This window comes from Ziziphus jujuba, chromosome 1 (assembly GCF_031755915.1).
Source record: "Ziziphus jujuba cultivar Dongzao chromosome 1, ASM3175591v1".
Classification (NCBI taxonomy): domain Eukaryota; kingdom Viridiplantae; phylum Streptophyta; class Magnoliopsida; order Rosales; family Rhamnaceae; genus Ziziphus; species Ziziphus jujuba.
This window is the reverse complement of record NC_083379.1, coordinates 18,805,914-18,821,571: the sequence shown is the minus strand read 5'-3', so window position 1 is coordinate 18,821,571 and position 15,658 is coordinate 18,805,914. Positions and strand designations below refer to the sequence as shown.

The 15,658-nt window shown below is 34.7% G+C and overlaps 1 protein-coding gene and 1 pseudogene across 1 annotated transcript; both read left to right on the top strand.

The window, feature by feature from the left end:
- Positions 1-1,268: 1,268 nt before the first annotated feature.
- Positions 1,269-8,124, top strand: LOC107421707 (receptor-like serine/threonine-protein kinase SD1-8). The gene is made up of 7 exons (XM_016031002.4): positions 1,269-2,675; positions 6,239-6,376; positions 6,464-6,651; positions 6,749-6,959; positions 7,054-7,291; positions 7,387-7,537; positions 7,623-8,124. The coding sequence occupies exons 1-7, from the start codon at positions 1,406-1,408 to the stop codon at positions 7,932-7,934; spliced, it is 2,508 nt and encodes an 835-aa protein (XP_015886488.3). The 5' UTR covers positions 1,269-1,405; the 3' UTR covers positions 7,935-8,124.
- Positions 8,125-9,725: 1,601 nt separating this feature from the next.
- Positions 9,726-11,461, top strand: LOC132799569 (receptor-like serine/threonine-protein kinase SD1-8; annotated as a pseudogene).
- Positions 11,462-15,658: the final 4,197 nt, after the last annotated feature.

Sequence of the window (15,658 nt, the reverse complement as noted above, 5' to 3'; positions counted from 1 at the left end):
GATCGTCCTCATTATAAAATTTTCGTATATATATATATATATATATAATACTCCATATATATGTGTATATCTATATATATAATATGATGAGGAAGGAGGGATTGAATACGTCTTTATGATTGGCCTCCAATATAAATTCTAGTGTCTGTCGGGTCGTGCATACCTTTTAAACTTAATGGAGTCCAGTCATCTTAAATATAATGAGAAGGATAGGCCGCCCCCTACCTCTTACATTTTTGCGATACCAATCAATTCCATTGACCTTAAGTAAAATAAGCCCACAATATATTTAAGCAAATAAAATTTGATTGGCTCATGATATGCTATTTTGCTTTAAGATTAAACAACGAATTAGCGTTCCATCAACTTTGCAGGAAAAAATTATCTAGAAAAATATTATCTGAGACCATTCAAATTTGGCTATTTTATATGTTGACTGGAATAAAGGGATTGTTATTCTCTTAGATTCAACAGAAACCAAACATTTCATTACCCCAAAAAAAAAAAAAAAAAAAAAAAGAAACCAAACATTGCCAAAAAACATCGGAAAAAAAATAAAATTAAAAAAAAAAAAGAGGACTTCTGACTTGGAAGTTGGCTTGCTTTCGCAGTTTCACCCACCTGCCCATTTTTTAACAAAGACTCGTTTAGTGAATTGACAAGTGGGCCTCGTTAGTCGCCTCCTGATGACATAGTAGTTTTTTTTTTTTTTTTTTTTTTTTAATCTTTGTTTCGTAATATGATTTTTTTTTTTTTCATATGCAATTTACTTATCTATGTTTTTGGTGTGTGTTAGTTTTTATTAGTATTATTATTATTATTATTTTTTAAATTTATAATTATTTAAGATATTTAATAAATTTTAACTAGTGTTTAATTAACGCTAGTAAATTATAAAGCCTAATTTTGGTGCTCAACAGAGAACGAGAATGACAGTTTTGGTGACAAACGTCAACGAGGCAAAGTAGTCTAAAGATGATTTTCTATTTTCTGACATACCAAACCCCATTAACAAATATCAGGTGCGGGTGAGCCCATCATTCCAAATCTCATTCACAAACATCAGGTGCGTGTGGGTCCATCATTCAAGAATCAGGATTGCAATGCGTTTCAACCATTCCAACCCTTTTTTATTTACGACCAAAAAACAAAAAAGAAAAAAAGAAAAAACCTTTTTCACAAGCCCAAATTTATTCAAGCCCATACCAGTTTAATATGTATTTATTTTGTCCTTTTTTGGTCAATTTGGATCGGCTTTATCACTGACAAAACAAGAAAGGAAGAAAATAGAGGTCATTTGGCTCTGTTTTCCTCATTTTGCCTATCAAACACCAACAAATGTGTTCAATAAGAAGAAACCTAATCACCTAATATGCTTTCACAGAGACAACACAGAGAGTGAACAATGAGAGTTTCAACAAAGCGCCATTGTTTCACCACTCTATTCCTCATTTTACTTTATCTCTTCCCAATTGCAGCATCTCTACAAACTCTATCCGCAAATCAACCACTCAGAGACAACGAAACCCTTGTCTCAGCCAGAGATGTCTTTGAGCTGGGTTTGTTTCAAGGCAGCTCTGGTTGGTATTTGGGAATATGGTACAAGAACATGAAAGACACAGTCGTTTGGGTGGCAAACAGAGACACCCCACTTTCTAAGCCATCTGCAACTCTCAAGATTGGAGATCAAGGAAACCTCGTCCTCCTGGACCCTGCCGGAAGCATCACATGGTCATCCAATCAAACCCAAGCTACCAACCCAGTTGTGCAGCTTTTAGATTCCGGAAATTTGGTCCTAAAAGAAGAAAACGGGAGCAACCCAGAAACGTTCCTGTGGCAGAGCTTTGATTATCCAACAAACACTTTGTTACCGGGTATGAAGCTTGGGTGGGACTTAACGACGGGTTTGGAGAGGCACATAACGGCATGGAAAAGCGTAGATGATCCTTCCACCGGAGATTTTTCTTTCAAGCTAGATTACCATGGATTCCCTGAAGTTTTCCTTCGAAACAAACAGGTTATTAAATACCGAAGTGGCCCTTGGAACGGAGTGAGATTTAGTGGCGTACCGGAAATGTCCCCTTCGGACGATATAGAGTTTATCTTTGTATCGAACAAAGACGAGGTATATTACTCTTATATCATAAACGATACTTCTTTGATTTCCCGTTTGATTGTGAATTCCTCCGGGAATCTACAACGTTGGACGTGGATCGAAAGCTCTAAAACATGGAATCTATTCTGGTACGCAACAAAAGATCAATGCGACGATTACAGAGAGTGCGGTCCATATGGTATCTGCGACGCAAACGCATCGCCGGTTTGTCAATGTCTGAGAGGGTTTGAGCCGAGCAATCTGTATAATTGGTATACCCTGAGAGATGGGTCTGGTGGGTGCGTTAGGAAAACAGAGTTGGAATGTTCGAAAGACAAGTTCTTGGCCATGAAGAACATGAAATTGCCAGAGTCCACCACAGCATTCGTTGACAGGACTATGAATCTGGAACAATGTAGAAAGAAGTGTACGGAGAATTGTTCTTGTACTGCCTATTCCAATGCCAACATTTCAGATGGAGGATCAGGCTGTGTCATGTGGACCGGTGAGCTTATGGACTTGAGGAATTATGCCGAAGGTGGTCAACTTCTGTACGTTAGGTTGGCGGCTTCAGAATTAGGTACTCTCTATTTTTTATCCCAAATTTTGCATCATCATGCTTATTATTATTGGTATTAGTATTAGTATTTCCACGCCAACTTTTTACCGAGTATAATTAGAATGATGCAATTTCTTGATTTTGATAATGCTTAGATCATTAATCATTTTGACAATAAAATTAAATTGTTCCCACGATATGTTTGTAATCTTTTATTAGGAGAAAATTCACCAATCTTTTATCATAATAAAATAGGTAGGCAAATAATATATAAATATCATATTTAAAATATGTAGCACACGAAAAAGTGAGCAAACACACGGAAGAAACTATTTTCCAAAATTAGATGGAAACATTAAATATGGAATAAAAAGATCCCCATATGAAAACTCAGAAATGGCACATAGCTAACCTGTGTGGTAAAGATTTAGCTTAAAACCTACAGGCTGTTTGCATATGCAACACGCGGTTTATAAGGTAGTGCCAGCTTCGCATATGCGGGTCCCATGTGATCTAAAGATGGGCAATGGGGGTTGGGTTGATGGATAGAGGTGTCTGTGATATTTGAGAAAGTTAATCGGTGTGAAATTAAAGTTTCACTCTGTCCTGCCTGAAATGGTTGCGTGACATGGTAATTGGTAATGGTACTACTTTGGGTTGTTAAAGGAATTTTATTTTTAATTTGGGGTTTCAAGGATATTAAACGTTTGATTTGGACCAGTACCAACTCAAAATGCTTTTTGGATGGTTTTAGACTGCTTTCTTGGACGGCCACATGGGTCCTGAATTATAAAAGGGACGGTATTTTCCATGAGCCGACACTTTTGACTTTGTGTAGGTGTCCTGGGCCACACCCTGTAATCCTTTTAACCTTTCTCTTAAGTTTGGAAAAAAGCCACCCGTATCTCTGTCAGACAGTTAAATATTTGTGGCGGAACAGCAATTCTGTTGGCTCCACTTATTCTTTTACCAAATTAGACCTGCATAACTGGATTATTAATTACTTTTACTTTAAAAAAAAGATTAATTTTATATGATTATATGTTGGCTCCACCCAAATCTTTACCAAATTAGACCTCCATAACCAGATTATTAATTACTTTTTATTTAAAAAAAGATGAATTTTATATTATTATATATATCCAAAATCTTTTTTTTCACAGAAAAAACATTGATCTCTGATTAATTTTTAGAAGCTTGCTTTTATTTGTTTATTTATTTTTGCTTAAAATTTTTAGAGGCTTGCTTTATATATCATATTATGAACATAATCAGTGATTCAGTTCACTGTTTTGTCATGTTGGGTCCACTTTATATAATCCACCAAATCCGGGTCGATCAATACCTTCTGTTACTTGAAAAGTTTTGAATATTATATGTCTTTTTTTTCTTTTCATCTTTTTGTCACTCTCTTTCTTTATGGTTCCTTTTCCTATGCTAAATCATTTAAAAAATTAAATTAAAAAAAAAAAAAAAAAAACTTTCTGTTAGTGGGATCAATTCAATATCTACATGTATTTTTTTTTCCCTTTCTTTTTCCCTTCTAATTTTATGCGGTGATATTGATTAATATATATTACTATGATTTTTTTAGTACCAATTTGTTTACTAATTTTTTGATTTATCCTATTAATTTATTTAAATTTCAATTATCTATTATGTTAATTTTTCATCATTCGTTTACTATTCTGTCAATTAACATTAAAACTGCACTAAACTTTTAAAAATGGATAACGGAAAGCACAGGATCGTATCTAAATAAAGTAGATATATAGTATTGATTATCATAAGAAGTAAAGATGAACGACTTGTTAAGGTTGGCCATTGGAGGTTGGGAGTGACAAGGACAAATTAATGTTAGTTTTTTCTTTTTTCTTTTTCTTCTTATTTTTGTTAAGCCTAATTAACGGTGGCATCAATTAATGCATATGCCATTGTGACTGTGTATTCAAATTCAGCACCTTTTTTTTTGGTGAATACTCGACTCAACGCTTTATAGCATTAGTATTTAGCAGAGGGTAGGTAGCCGTAGTAATTGGCTCATGCCATAGACCCTTTTGAGTAGCTAACCTACATAGCCGTTTATTTACCCAAAAGAAAAAAAGAAAAAGAAAAAAAAGCCTAATTAATGTTATTTTTTCTTCTTTTCTTTTTCTTTTTATTTTTGATAAGCCTAATTAATGTCGATTCATGATAACAATTGATGCATATGCCATTGTGATAATGCATTCAAACGCAGCACATTTTTTTTTTTTTTTTTTTTTGGTTTCTTTTTTTAGTGAATACTCAGACTCAACACTTTATAGCATTAGTTAAAAAAACAAAAAAAGGTGCTTGGCAACTGAAGGTAGGTAGCCGTAATAATTGGCTTATGTCATAGCCTTTTAAGTTGCTAATCTTCATAGCCATTTATTTACCAAGGAATATATATATATATATATATATTCATCGCCTTTTGGTAGTACCCAAAAGTTCAAAATTGTCAAATAAATTGGATTCTTCTGAGACAAACTTCGGGGTCCGCTTGCCGATGAGTTAGGTATCCTTCTGTATCTGCAATTTGTTTGCTTCTTTAATGAATGTCCTTTCAAATTCAAAATCTTTGAGTTCTCACCAAAATGAAGTCAAAATACAATCTGTGTTTGGTTCATTGCCTTTTCAATTTCCATAATTTAGTCTTTATAAAAAAATAAAATAAAATAAAAAATCCATAATTTACCCATTTATAACAAGGTTGTATGTAATTGCTTTTTAGGTCTTTGGTACAATATGCATATTAAAATTGAGGATTTATCACCCAAAAAAAAAGAAATAATAAAATTGGTTTTTTCGTATCCTTTTCATATATATTTAGGCTTCAATTAAACAATAGTAAGATTGACGAAATCAACAAAGTTTCTTTTCATTTTTAAGTATTTACTAAGCATAAATTACAAAATCCCTTTTTATTTTTATAAAATAGCACGGCGGTAGCCTGGAGGACGATAGTAAATGCATTTTATTGGATTTTGCTACAATGCCAAATCTGAAAACTGGAAATTTTTTAAGGAAAACACACACGCATACACACACAGCCAAAGAAAACAAATGCTAACATTTATATGCATATAAAACATTTTCCCTTTGTTATACAAGAGAAATTTCATTCAAAATTCAATTGTTATATTGCTTTTATGGGCAAACATATGTTTGTAATCTCAAAATTATACCCCATTACAAATTGATGCATTATCATACAACAATAGCTGCTTTCATTATCATACATTAGACTTTTCATAGTTTCCCTTTTGATGAGGTAGTAATTAACACTTATAATCAACAGGCCAAATGTACATTATACTTGATGAAAAATGCAGCATTTGAATTTTATAAATATCCTCATGGTGTTTTTCTTGCGATGTTATTGATACCTCTGCCTAAGTTCATATACTGTGATCTAAAGAAAACCAAGTAGCATTTGTTGATTGTTTCATGATTTTATTGGTACCTCTGACTAGGTTGATATCCTCTGATCTCAAGAAAACCAAGTAGTATTTATGGACCTCTTCATGACATAACCCGTTATAAAATCTGTTCATTTTCAGATGATTCTGAGAAGACAGAACGGCTACTTGTAATTATAGGAATCTCGATTGGTGTCTTCGTTTTGCTGTCAGGACTCTTTTTCATATGGAAGAGGAAGGCTATAGGAAAATTGTGGGAAAGAAAAACGGAGCCTAAAGGTACCCAAAAAAAAATGTCTTTCAATTAAAGTTGTTCAATAATGAATAATCTCTTTATAGTAAGTATTATGGTTGGTTCTAAAATAGGTCCCCAAGAAAGAAGTCAGGATTTCCTGTTGAATGATGTGGTTATCTCAAAGAGGGAATACTCGGGTGAAAGGGATGAAGATGAGCTAGAATTGCCATTGTTCGATTATGGTACCTTAGTAATAGCTACAGACAACTTTTCTGATGCATATAAACTAGGACAAGGTGGTTTTGGCAGTGTGTACAAGGTAAACGTTTTTTTAAAAATTCACTACAATAGAACTGAGACATTATATCCATAAACCCAGTGATGGTTGCCTGACAGATTCATGTATGATAAACCAGGGTGTGCTGGTAGAAGGAAAAGAAATAGCTGTGAAGAGGCTGTCAAAGAATTCTGGGCAAGGCATTGAAGAATTCAAAACCGAAGTTAGATTGATTGCAAGGCTCCAACATAGAAATCTTGTTCGATTGCTCGGTTGCTGCATTGAGATGGATGAGAAGATGTTGGTATATGAGTACATGGAACATAAAAGCCTAGATTCCGTTTTGTTCAGTAAGTCACTTCAGTTAACTATGCTACATGTTTTATTACATTTTCAGTTTTTGTAAAATCAACTATTATGAATATTAATCAAATATTCTAATAGACAAAGCAAAGAAGTCTCTATTGGAATGGGAAAAGCGCTTCAACATTATTTGTGGAATTGCTCGAGGGCTTCTTTATCTTCACCAGGATTCCAGATTCCGAATTATTCATAGAGATCTCAAAGCAAGTAATATCCTACTTGATGGAGAATTAACCCCAAAGATATCAGACTTTGGAATGGCAAGAATATTTGGTAAAGATCAGACCGAAGCAAATACAAGAAGAGTAGTGGGAACATAGTGAGTAACATAGCAAGCTACACACCTGAGAGCTTCCATTTCTAAATTCAACTATCCCTATCAATAACTCGTTCCATTTCGTTGGCTATGTGCAGTGGCTATATGTCTCCCGAATACGCAATGGATGGGCTCTTCTCAGTGAAATCTGATGTTTTTAGTTTCGGTGTTCTTGTTTTGGAGATTATCAGTGGCAAAAAGAACAGGGGATTTTATTATTCGAACAATGAACTGAACTTGCTGGCATTTGTAAGAACAAAAGATCATATCTAGTCATTTTCTTGTTCATATTTCTTGCATGGGAATAGTCATGTTTTATCTTGAAATGATTCAGGCATGGAAGCTATGGAAAGAAGGAAAGGGGTTGGAACTTGTAGATTCGTCTGTGGGTGATTCATACTCGGCTTCCGAAGCCTTAAGATGCATACAAGTTGGCCTGCTATGCGTCCAAGAGCATTCAGAAGACAGGCCTACCATGTCCTCTGTAGTTTTGATGCTGAGTAGTGAAAGTGCAACAATGCCACACCCTAAGAACCCTGGGTTTTGTCTTGGAAGGAATCCTGCTGAAACTGATTCATCATCCAGCAAACAAGAAGAATCGTGCACTGTGAACCAAGTTACAGTCACAGTATTGGATGCTAGGTAGTTATATTAACTACATTTTTTGTATATGAAGGAAAGATTAAGGCAAATTCTGTATATATTGTTTCATCCGAGATTTTTCCCTACAATTTTGAGTTTTGGTGCACTGTCTTTGTCTAATTCAAGATGTCCAATTACAGTTTTCAATGATAATGCTCATTTGTTTCTATTTAAATAATAATTATGTTTAAACATATGTAAATTAGTGATTAAGATCCTAGAAATGCTTTTGGCATGCATTATTGGAAAATATTATGTAAAAATATAATATACAAAATGGTAGCAAGGATGAGGAGCATAAAAATAATATATAATTTATATAGGAAGCTTAAAAAGAAAGAAGACAATAATGTTAGTTTTTTCTTTTTTCTTTTTCTTCTTATTTTTGTTAAGCCTAATTAACGTTGGCATCAATTAATGCATATGCCATTGTGACTGTGTATTCAAACTCAGCACCTTTTCTTTTGGTGAATACTCGACTCAACGCTTTATAGCATTAGTCTTTAGCAGAGGGTAGGTAGCCGTAGTAATTGGCTCATGCCATAGACCCTTTTAAGTCGCTAACCTTCATAGCCGTTTATTTACCCCAAAAAACAAAAAAAAATTAAAGCCTAATTAATGTTCTTTTTTCTTCTTTTCTTTTTCTTTTTATCTTTGATAAGCCTAATTAATGTTGATTCATGATAACAATTGATGCATATGCCATTGTGACAATGCATTCAAACGCAGCACCTTTTTTTTTTTTTTTTTTTTTTTGGTTGAATACTCAGACTCAACACTTTATAGCATTAGTTAAAACCACAAAAAAAAAAAAAAAAGTAATTAGCAACAGAAGGTAGGTAGCCGTAATAATTGGCTCATGTCATAGCCTTTTAAGTTGCTAGACTTCATAGCCATTTATTTACCAAGGAAAAAAAAAAATAAAAATAAAAATATTCATCACCTTTTGGTAGTACCCAAAAGTTCAAAATTGTCAAATAAATTGGATTCTTCTGAGACAAAGTTCGTGGTCCGCTTGCCGGTGAGTTAGGTATCCTTCTATATCTACAATTTGTTTGCTTTCTTTGATGAATGTCCTTTCAAATTCAAAATCTTTGAGTTCTCACCAAAATGAAGTCAAAATACAATCTCTGTTTGGTTCATTGCCTTTTCAAATTCCATAATTTAGTCTTTATCCCCCAACCCAAAAAACAAAAACAAAAAAAGCCCACAGTTTAGCCATTTGTAAGAAGGTTTTATGTAATTGGTTTTTGGGTCTTTGGTACATTATTCATATTAAAATCGAGGATTTATCACCCAAAAAAAAAAAAAAAAGTGGAACAATTGGTTTTTTCGCATCCTTTTCATATCTATTTAGGCTTCAATGAAACAATAGTAAGATTGACGAAACCAACAAAGTTTCTTTTTCAATTTTAAGTATTTACTATGCATAAGTTACAAAATCTCTTTTTTATTTTTACAAAATAACATGGTGGTAGTCTGGTAGACGATAGTAAATGCATTTTATTGCATTTTGCTACAATGCCAAATCTGAAAACTGGAATTTTTTTAAGGGAAACTCACACGCATACACACACAGCCAAAGAAAACAAATGCTAACATTTATATGCATATAAAACATTTTCCCTTTGTTATACAAGAGAAATTTCATTCAAAATTCAATTGTTATATTGCTTTTATGGGCAAACATATGTTTGTAATCTCAAAATTATACCCCATTGCAAATTGATGCATTATCATACAACAATAGCTGCTTTCATTATCATACATTAGACTTTTCATAGTTTCCCTTTTGATGAGGTAGTAATTCACACTTATAATCAACAGGCCAAATGTACATTATACTTGATGAAAAATGCAGCATTTGAATTTTATAAATATCCTCATGGTGTTTTTCTTGCGATGTTATTGATACCTCTGCCTAAGTTCATATACTGTGATCTAAAGAAAACCAAGTAGCATTTGTTGATTGTTTCATGATTTTATTGGTACCTCTGACTAGGTTGATATCCTCTTATCTCAAGAAAACCAAGTAGTATTTATGGACCTCTTCATGACATAACCCGTTATAAAATCTGTTCATTTTCAGATGATTCTGAGAAGACAGAACGACTACTTGTAATTATAGGAATCTCGGTTGGTGTCTTCGTTTTGCTGTCAGGACTCTTTTTCATATGGAAGAGGAAGGCTATAGGAAAATTGTGGGAAAGAAAAACGGAGCCTAAAGGTACCCAAAAAAAAATGTCTTTCAATTAAAGTTGTTCAACAATGAATAATCTCTTTATAGTAAGTATTATGGTTGGTTCTAAAATAGGTCCCCAAGAAAGAAGCCAGGATTTCTTGTTGAATGATCTGGTTATTTCAAAGAGGGAATACTCGAGTGAAAGGGATCAAGATGAGCTAGAGTTGCCATTGTTCGATTATGGTACCTTAGTAATGGCTACAGACAACTTTTCTAATGCATACAAGCTAGGACAAGGTCGTTTTGGCAGTGTGTATAAGGTAAATGTTTTTTTTTTTGTTTTTTTTACATTCACTACAATATAACTAAGACATTATATCCATAATCCCAGTAATGGTCGCCTGACAGATTCATGTATGGTAAACCAGGGTATGCTGATAGAAGGAAAAGAAATAGCTGTGAAAAGGCTGTCAAAGAATTCTGGGCAAGGCATTGAAGAATTCAAAACCGAAGTTAGATTGATTGCAAGGCTCCAACATAGAAATCTTGTTCGATTGCTCGGTTGCTGCATTGAGATGGATGAGAAGATTTTGGTATATGAGTACATGGAACATAAAAGCCTAGATTCCATTTTGTTCAGTAAGTCACTTCAGTTAACTATGCTACATGTTTTATTACATTTTTAGTTTTTGTAAAATCAACTATTATGAATATTAATCAAATATTCTAATAGACAGAGCAAAGAAGTCTTTATTGGAATGGGAAAAGCGCTTCAACATTATTTGTGGAATTGCTCGAGGGCTTCTTTATCTTCACCAGGATTCCAGATTCTGAATTATTCATAGAGATCTCAAAGCAAGTAATATCCTACTTGATGAAGAATTAACCCCAAAGATATCAGACTTTGGAATGGCAAGAATATTTGGTAAAGATCAGACCGAAGCAAATACAAGAAGTGTAGTGGGAACATAGTGAGTAACATAGCAAGCTACACTCTTGAGAGTTTCCATTTCTAAATTCAACTATCCCTATCAATAACTCGTTCCATTTCATTGGCTATGTGTAGTGGCTATATGTCTCCCGAGCACACAATGGATGGGCTCTTCTCGGTGAAATCTGACATTTTTAGTTTCGGTGTGTTAGTGTAATGTCACTTTTGTTGCTATCATAAGTTGCTTTGTAATAATTTGTTACTGTACTTTCTGTTTTTGATAAAAACACTGTTGTATTAGGTAGCCAAAGGATGGCTTGTCTTTTGGTAATATGATTACCGCAGTAGTAGGTGAAAATTAGGTGGTTTGCTGTTTCTGAAAACTTGTGGATATATGTTATGTCCATAATGAACGAGGGTGGAGTGACCACACCAGTTTAAGCTTCTTTCTCTTTCGTTTTTGCTGTGTTTTTTGTTCCAAAAATCCAACAAATGGTATCAGAGCTCTAATGATCTTAGAGGGGCTGTGAGTGAAATAGCAAAAATACAAGGAACCTTCCTTTTACCTTTCCTTTCTTTCTAAATGGCTTCAACTCATTTTTCTGCTCCATCACCTCCTATATTTTCTGGAGAAAATTATGCCATGTGGTCTATAAAAATGAAAGCTTACCTTTAAGCTTTTGACTTATGGGAAGTAGTAGAGACCGAAAGAAATCCTCCCCCTTTGACAACAAATCCCACTATCGTTCAAATAAAGCAACATAGTGAGGAGGTTGCTAAAAAGTTTAAGGCTTTATCTGCCTTACATGCTGGTGTTTCAGAAGTGATGTTCACCAAAATTATGGCTTGCACTACAGCTAAAGAGGTCTGGGACAAGCTAAAAGAAGAGTTACAGGGAAGTGCAAAAACAAGACAAATGCAGGTTTTGAACTTAAGGAGGGAGTTCGAAACTTTAAGAATGAAGGATTCTGAGCTAGTAAAAGACTTTATTGACAAACTTATGAAGGTAGTAAACCAGATCAGAATTCTTGAAGAGGAGCTAGGAGATAGAAGAGTGGTGGAGAAAGTGCTGGTCATCTTACCAGAAAAGTTCGAAGCAAAGATATCATCCTTGGAGGAGTCAAGAGACCTAAATCATATTTCTTTGTCAGAGCTTGTTAATGCTTTACAAGCAACTGAATAAGCAACTGAACAAAGAAGATCTATAAGACAAGAAAAAACCTCAAAAAGTGCTTTTTTAGCATTACAAAAAGGTAAGGCTCCAGCAAACAATAATCAAAGGAAGCAGCAAGGTGGAGGAAGTAATGTCAAAGGAAAACATAGTGCTGGTACAAGCAGAGAATGTGAAAGAAAGAAGTTTACGAAGTGCGCTTGCAAAAAGGACAACCATCTTGAAAAATATTGTTGGTTTAGGCTAAATGTTCAATGTAGAGTTTGCAAACAACTAGGACATATTGAAAAAGTTTGCAAAAACATAAGAGGACCAGTGCAACAAGCACACCAAGTACAAGTTGCTGATGAAGCACGGCAAAGTGAGGAAAGACTGTTTGTTGCTACATGTTATGTAGAAAACGGCAGCAAAGAAGCTTGGTTGGTGGATAGTGGCTGCACTCAACATATGACTCATGATGCTCATCTCTTCAAGACCTTGGATAGAAGCTTTGTTTCCAAAGTGCAAATAGGAAATGGAGATTTTATTCAAGTTCAAGGCAAAGGAGAAGTAGCTGTGGAAACTTCAACAGGTACTAAACTCATTTCAAATGTGTTATATGTACCCGAAATTAATCAAAGCTAGTTAAGTGTGGGACAAATGCTTGAAAATGGATATTCTTTGAATTTTCAAGATAAGTCTTACAAAATATATGATCAACATGGAAGTGAAATTCTAAATGTTAGAATGAAAGATAAAAGCTTTGTGGTATAGTGGAATAAGAAGGAAAATAATGTTTTTTATGCCAAAACTAGTGATGAATCTAAGTTGTGGCATAAAAGACTTGGTCATTTTAACTATGACTCCTTAAATCTAATGCATGAAAAGAAATTGGTGGAGAATATGCCTGCTGTTAGCAAAAACCTGGAAGTGTGTGAAGTGTGTCAGCTTGGTAAGCAACAAAGGTTGTCATTCCCTTCGAAAGGCACTTGGAAAGCCTCTGAAAAGCTTCAATTAATTCATAGTGATGTATGTGGACCTATGAGTGAGAATTCTATCAACGGTAGTAGATATTTTCTCACTTTCATAGATGATTTCTCAAGAATGTGTTGGGTATATTTTCTGAAACAAAAATCTAAAGTTGCTGAGAATTTCACCAGCTTTAAAGCCATGGTAGAAAATCAAGCAAAATTTAGCATCAAGGTGATACGATCTGATAATGAGACTGAATATACAGCTCAAAAGTTTGAGTTGCAATGCAAAGAAGCTGGAATTCAACATCAGCTGACCTCTCCCTATACTCTTCAACAAAATGGGGTTAGTGAGAGGAAGAACAGGACTATTATGGAGATGTGTAGATGCTTGTTGGTTGAGAAGCAATTACCAAAGAAGTTTTGGGCTGAAGCAGTAAATACCTCAGTGTATTTGCTAAACAGATTACCAACTAAAGCATTGGAGTTTAAAACTCCATATGAGGTGTGGTATGGGGTCAAGCCTATTGTGGAGCATTTGAAGATATTTAGGAGCATTTGTTATACACATGTTCCTGAAATTAAGATAGACAAGTTGGATCAAAAAGCTGATATGGGAATTTTTGTTAGTTACAGCAGCAACACAAAAGGGTACAGAGTATATCATTTGAAAACTAACAAGCTAATTGTTAGTAGGAATGTTAAAGTTGATGAAGCTGCTGTTTGGAATTGGGAAAAGAGTGATGTTCAAACCTCAGAAAAGAATTTTTTTCTAAGAACATGATGAGATTCAGGATGAGAATGATTCAAATGATGAAGATGCTATTGGAATCCGAGGTGCAAGATCTTTGACTGATGTATATGAGAAAAGCATCCGAGGTACAAGACCTCTGACTGATGCATCCGAGATAAGCATCCGAGGTACAAGACCCTTCACTGATGCATTCAAGAGAAGTGTCCGAGATACAAGACACCTATCTGATATCCGAGATACAAGATCCCTGTCCAATGTTCGAGATACAAGATCCCTGTCCGATGTTCGAGATACAAGATTCCTGTCCAATGTCCGAGATACAAGACCCATGTCCGATGTCCAAGATACAAGACTCTTGTCCGATGTCCCAGATATAAGACCCCTGTCTGATGTCCGAGATACAAGATCCCTGTCCGATGTTTGAGATACAAGACTCCTATCCGATGTCCGAGATATAAGACCCCTATCCGATGTCCGAGATACAAGATCCCTATCCGATGTTTAAGCTATAAGACCTTTGTCCGATGTTCAAGGTACAAGACCCTTGACTGATGAATATGAAATATGTAACCTAGCATTGTGTGATCCAATTACTTTCAATGACGCAAATCAATTTGAAATATGGAGAGAGGCCATGAAAACGGAAATCAATATGATAAGCAAAAACAAAACTTGAGAATTGGTAAACAAACCCCAAGGCAAAAAGGCCATTGGAGTGAAATGGGTCTTTAGGACCAAGGTCAATGCTGATGGTACAATAAATAAGCATAAAGCAAGATTGGTAGTTAAAGGTTATGTGCAGCAACCTGGTATTGATTATGGAGATAAGTTTGCACCAGTTGTGAGACATGAAACAATCAGATATCTACTAGCACTTGCCGTTCAAAAGGGCTGGAAAGTTTACCATTTAGATGTGAAATCTGCATTTCTAAATGGTTACCTAGAGAAAGAAGTATATGTTGAACAACCTGAAGGCTTTGTTGTTCAAGGAAAGGAAGACAAAGTTTATAAATGGCATAAGGCTCTTTATGGCTTGAAACACGCTCCCAGAGCTTGGTATGGTAGATTTGACTTACACCTTGTTGGAAAATGATTTAAAAGGAGTGAGAATGAGCCTACTTTGTACGTGAAGTCAGGTTCAAATGATGAAAAATTTATTGTTTCTCTATACGTTAATGACTTGTTTGTTAGAAGAGGAGATTCATAAAGTGCGTTGGAGTTTAAATCTGAAATGCAAAAGGTGTTTGAAATGTTAGATTTAGGAGTGATGAACTACTTTCTTGGCACGGAGATATATCAATTTAGTCATGGCATTTTCTTATTCCAAAAGAAGTATGCTGTGGAATTACTCAAAAAGTTTGACATGGAGAAGTGTAATCCAGTTGACACTCCAATGGTTTACAATAAAAAATTTGAACTTGAAGATGGTGCTGCCAAGATTAAAGTTTCAACCTATAGAAGCCTTATTGGAAGTTTGCTGTATTTATGTGCTTCTAGACCTGATATTGTGTTTTCTGTGAGTTTGCTTTCTATACTTATGTATGCTCCATCACATATGCATTATTCTGCAGCTAAAAGAATGCTAAGGTACATTAGAGGCACCATAAACTATGGTGTTTGGTTTTTGAAGCAAGAAGAAAGCAAGTTGATGGGCTATGTTGATAGTGATTGGGCTGGAAGCATGGAGGATTCAAAAAGTACTTTAGGGTACTTATTTTCTCTTGGTTTAGGTCCTTTTTC

Coding starts and splice junctions, on each gene's coding strand:
- LOC107421707 (XM_016031002.4), top strand. CDS start 1,406: ATGAGAGTTTCAACAAAGCGCCATTGTTTCACCACTCTATTCCTCATT. Junction 6,960..7,053: donor CCTAGATTCCGTTTTGTTCA/GTAAGTCACTTC, acceptor ATATTCTAATAG/ACAAAGCAAAGAAGTCTCTA. Junction 7,292..7,386: donor AGAAGAGTAGTGGGAACATA/GTGAGTAACATA, acceptor GGCTATGTGCAG/TGGCTATATGTCTCCCGAAT.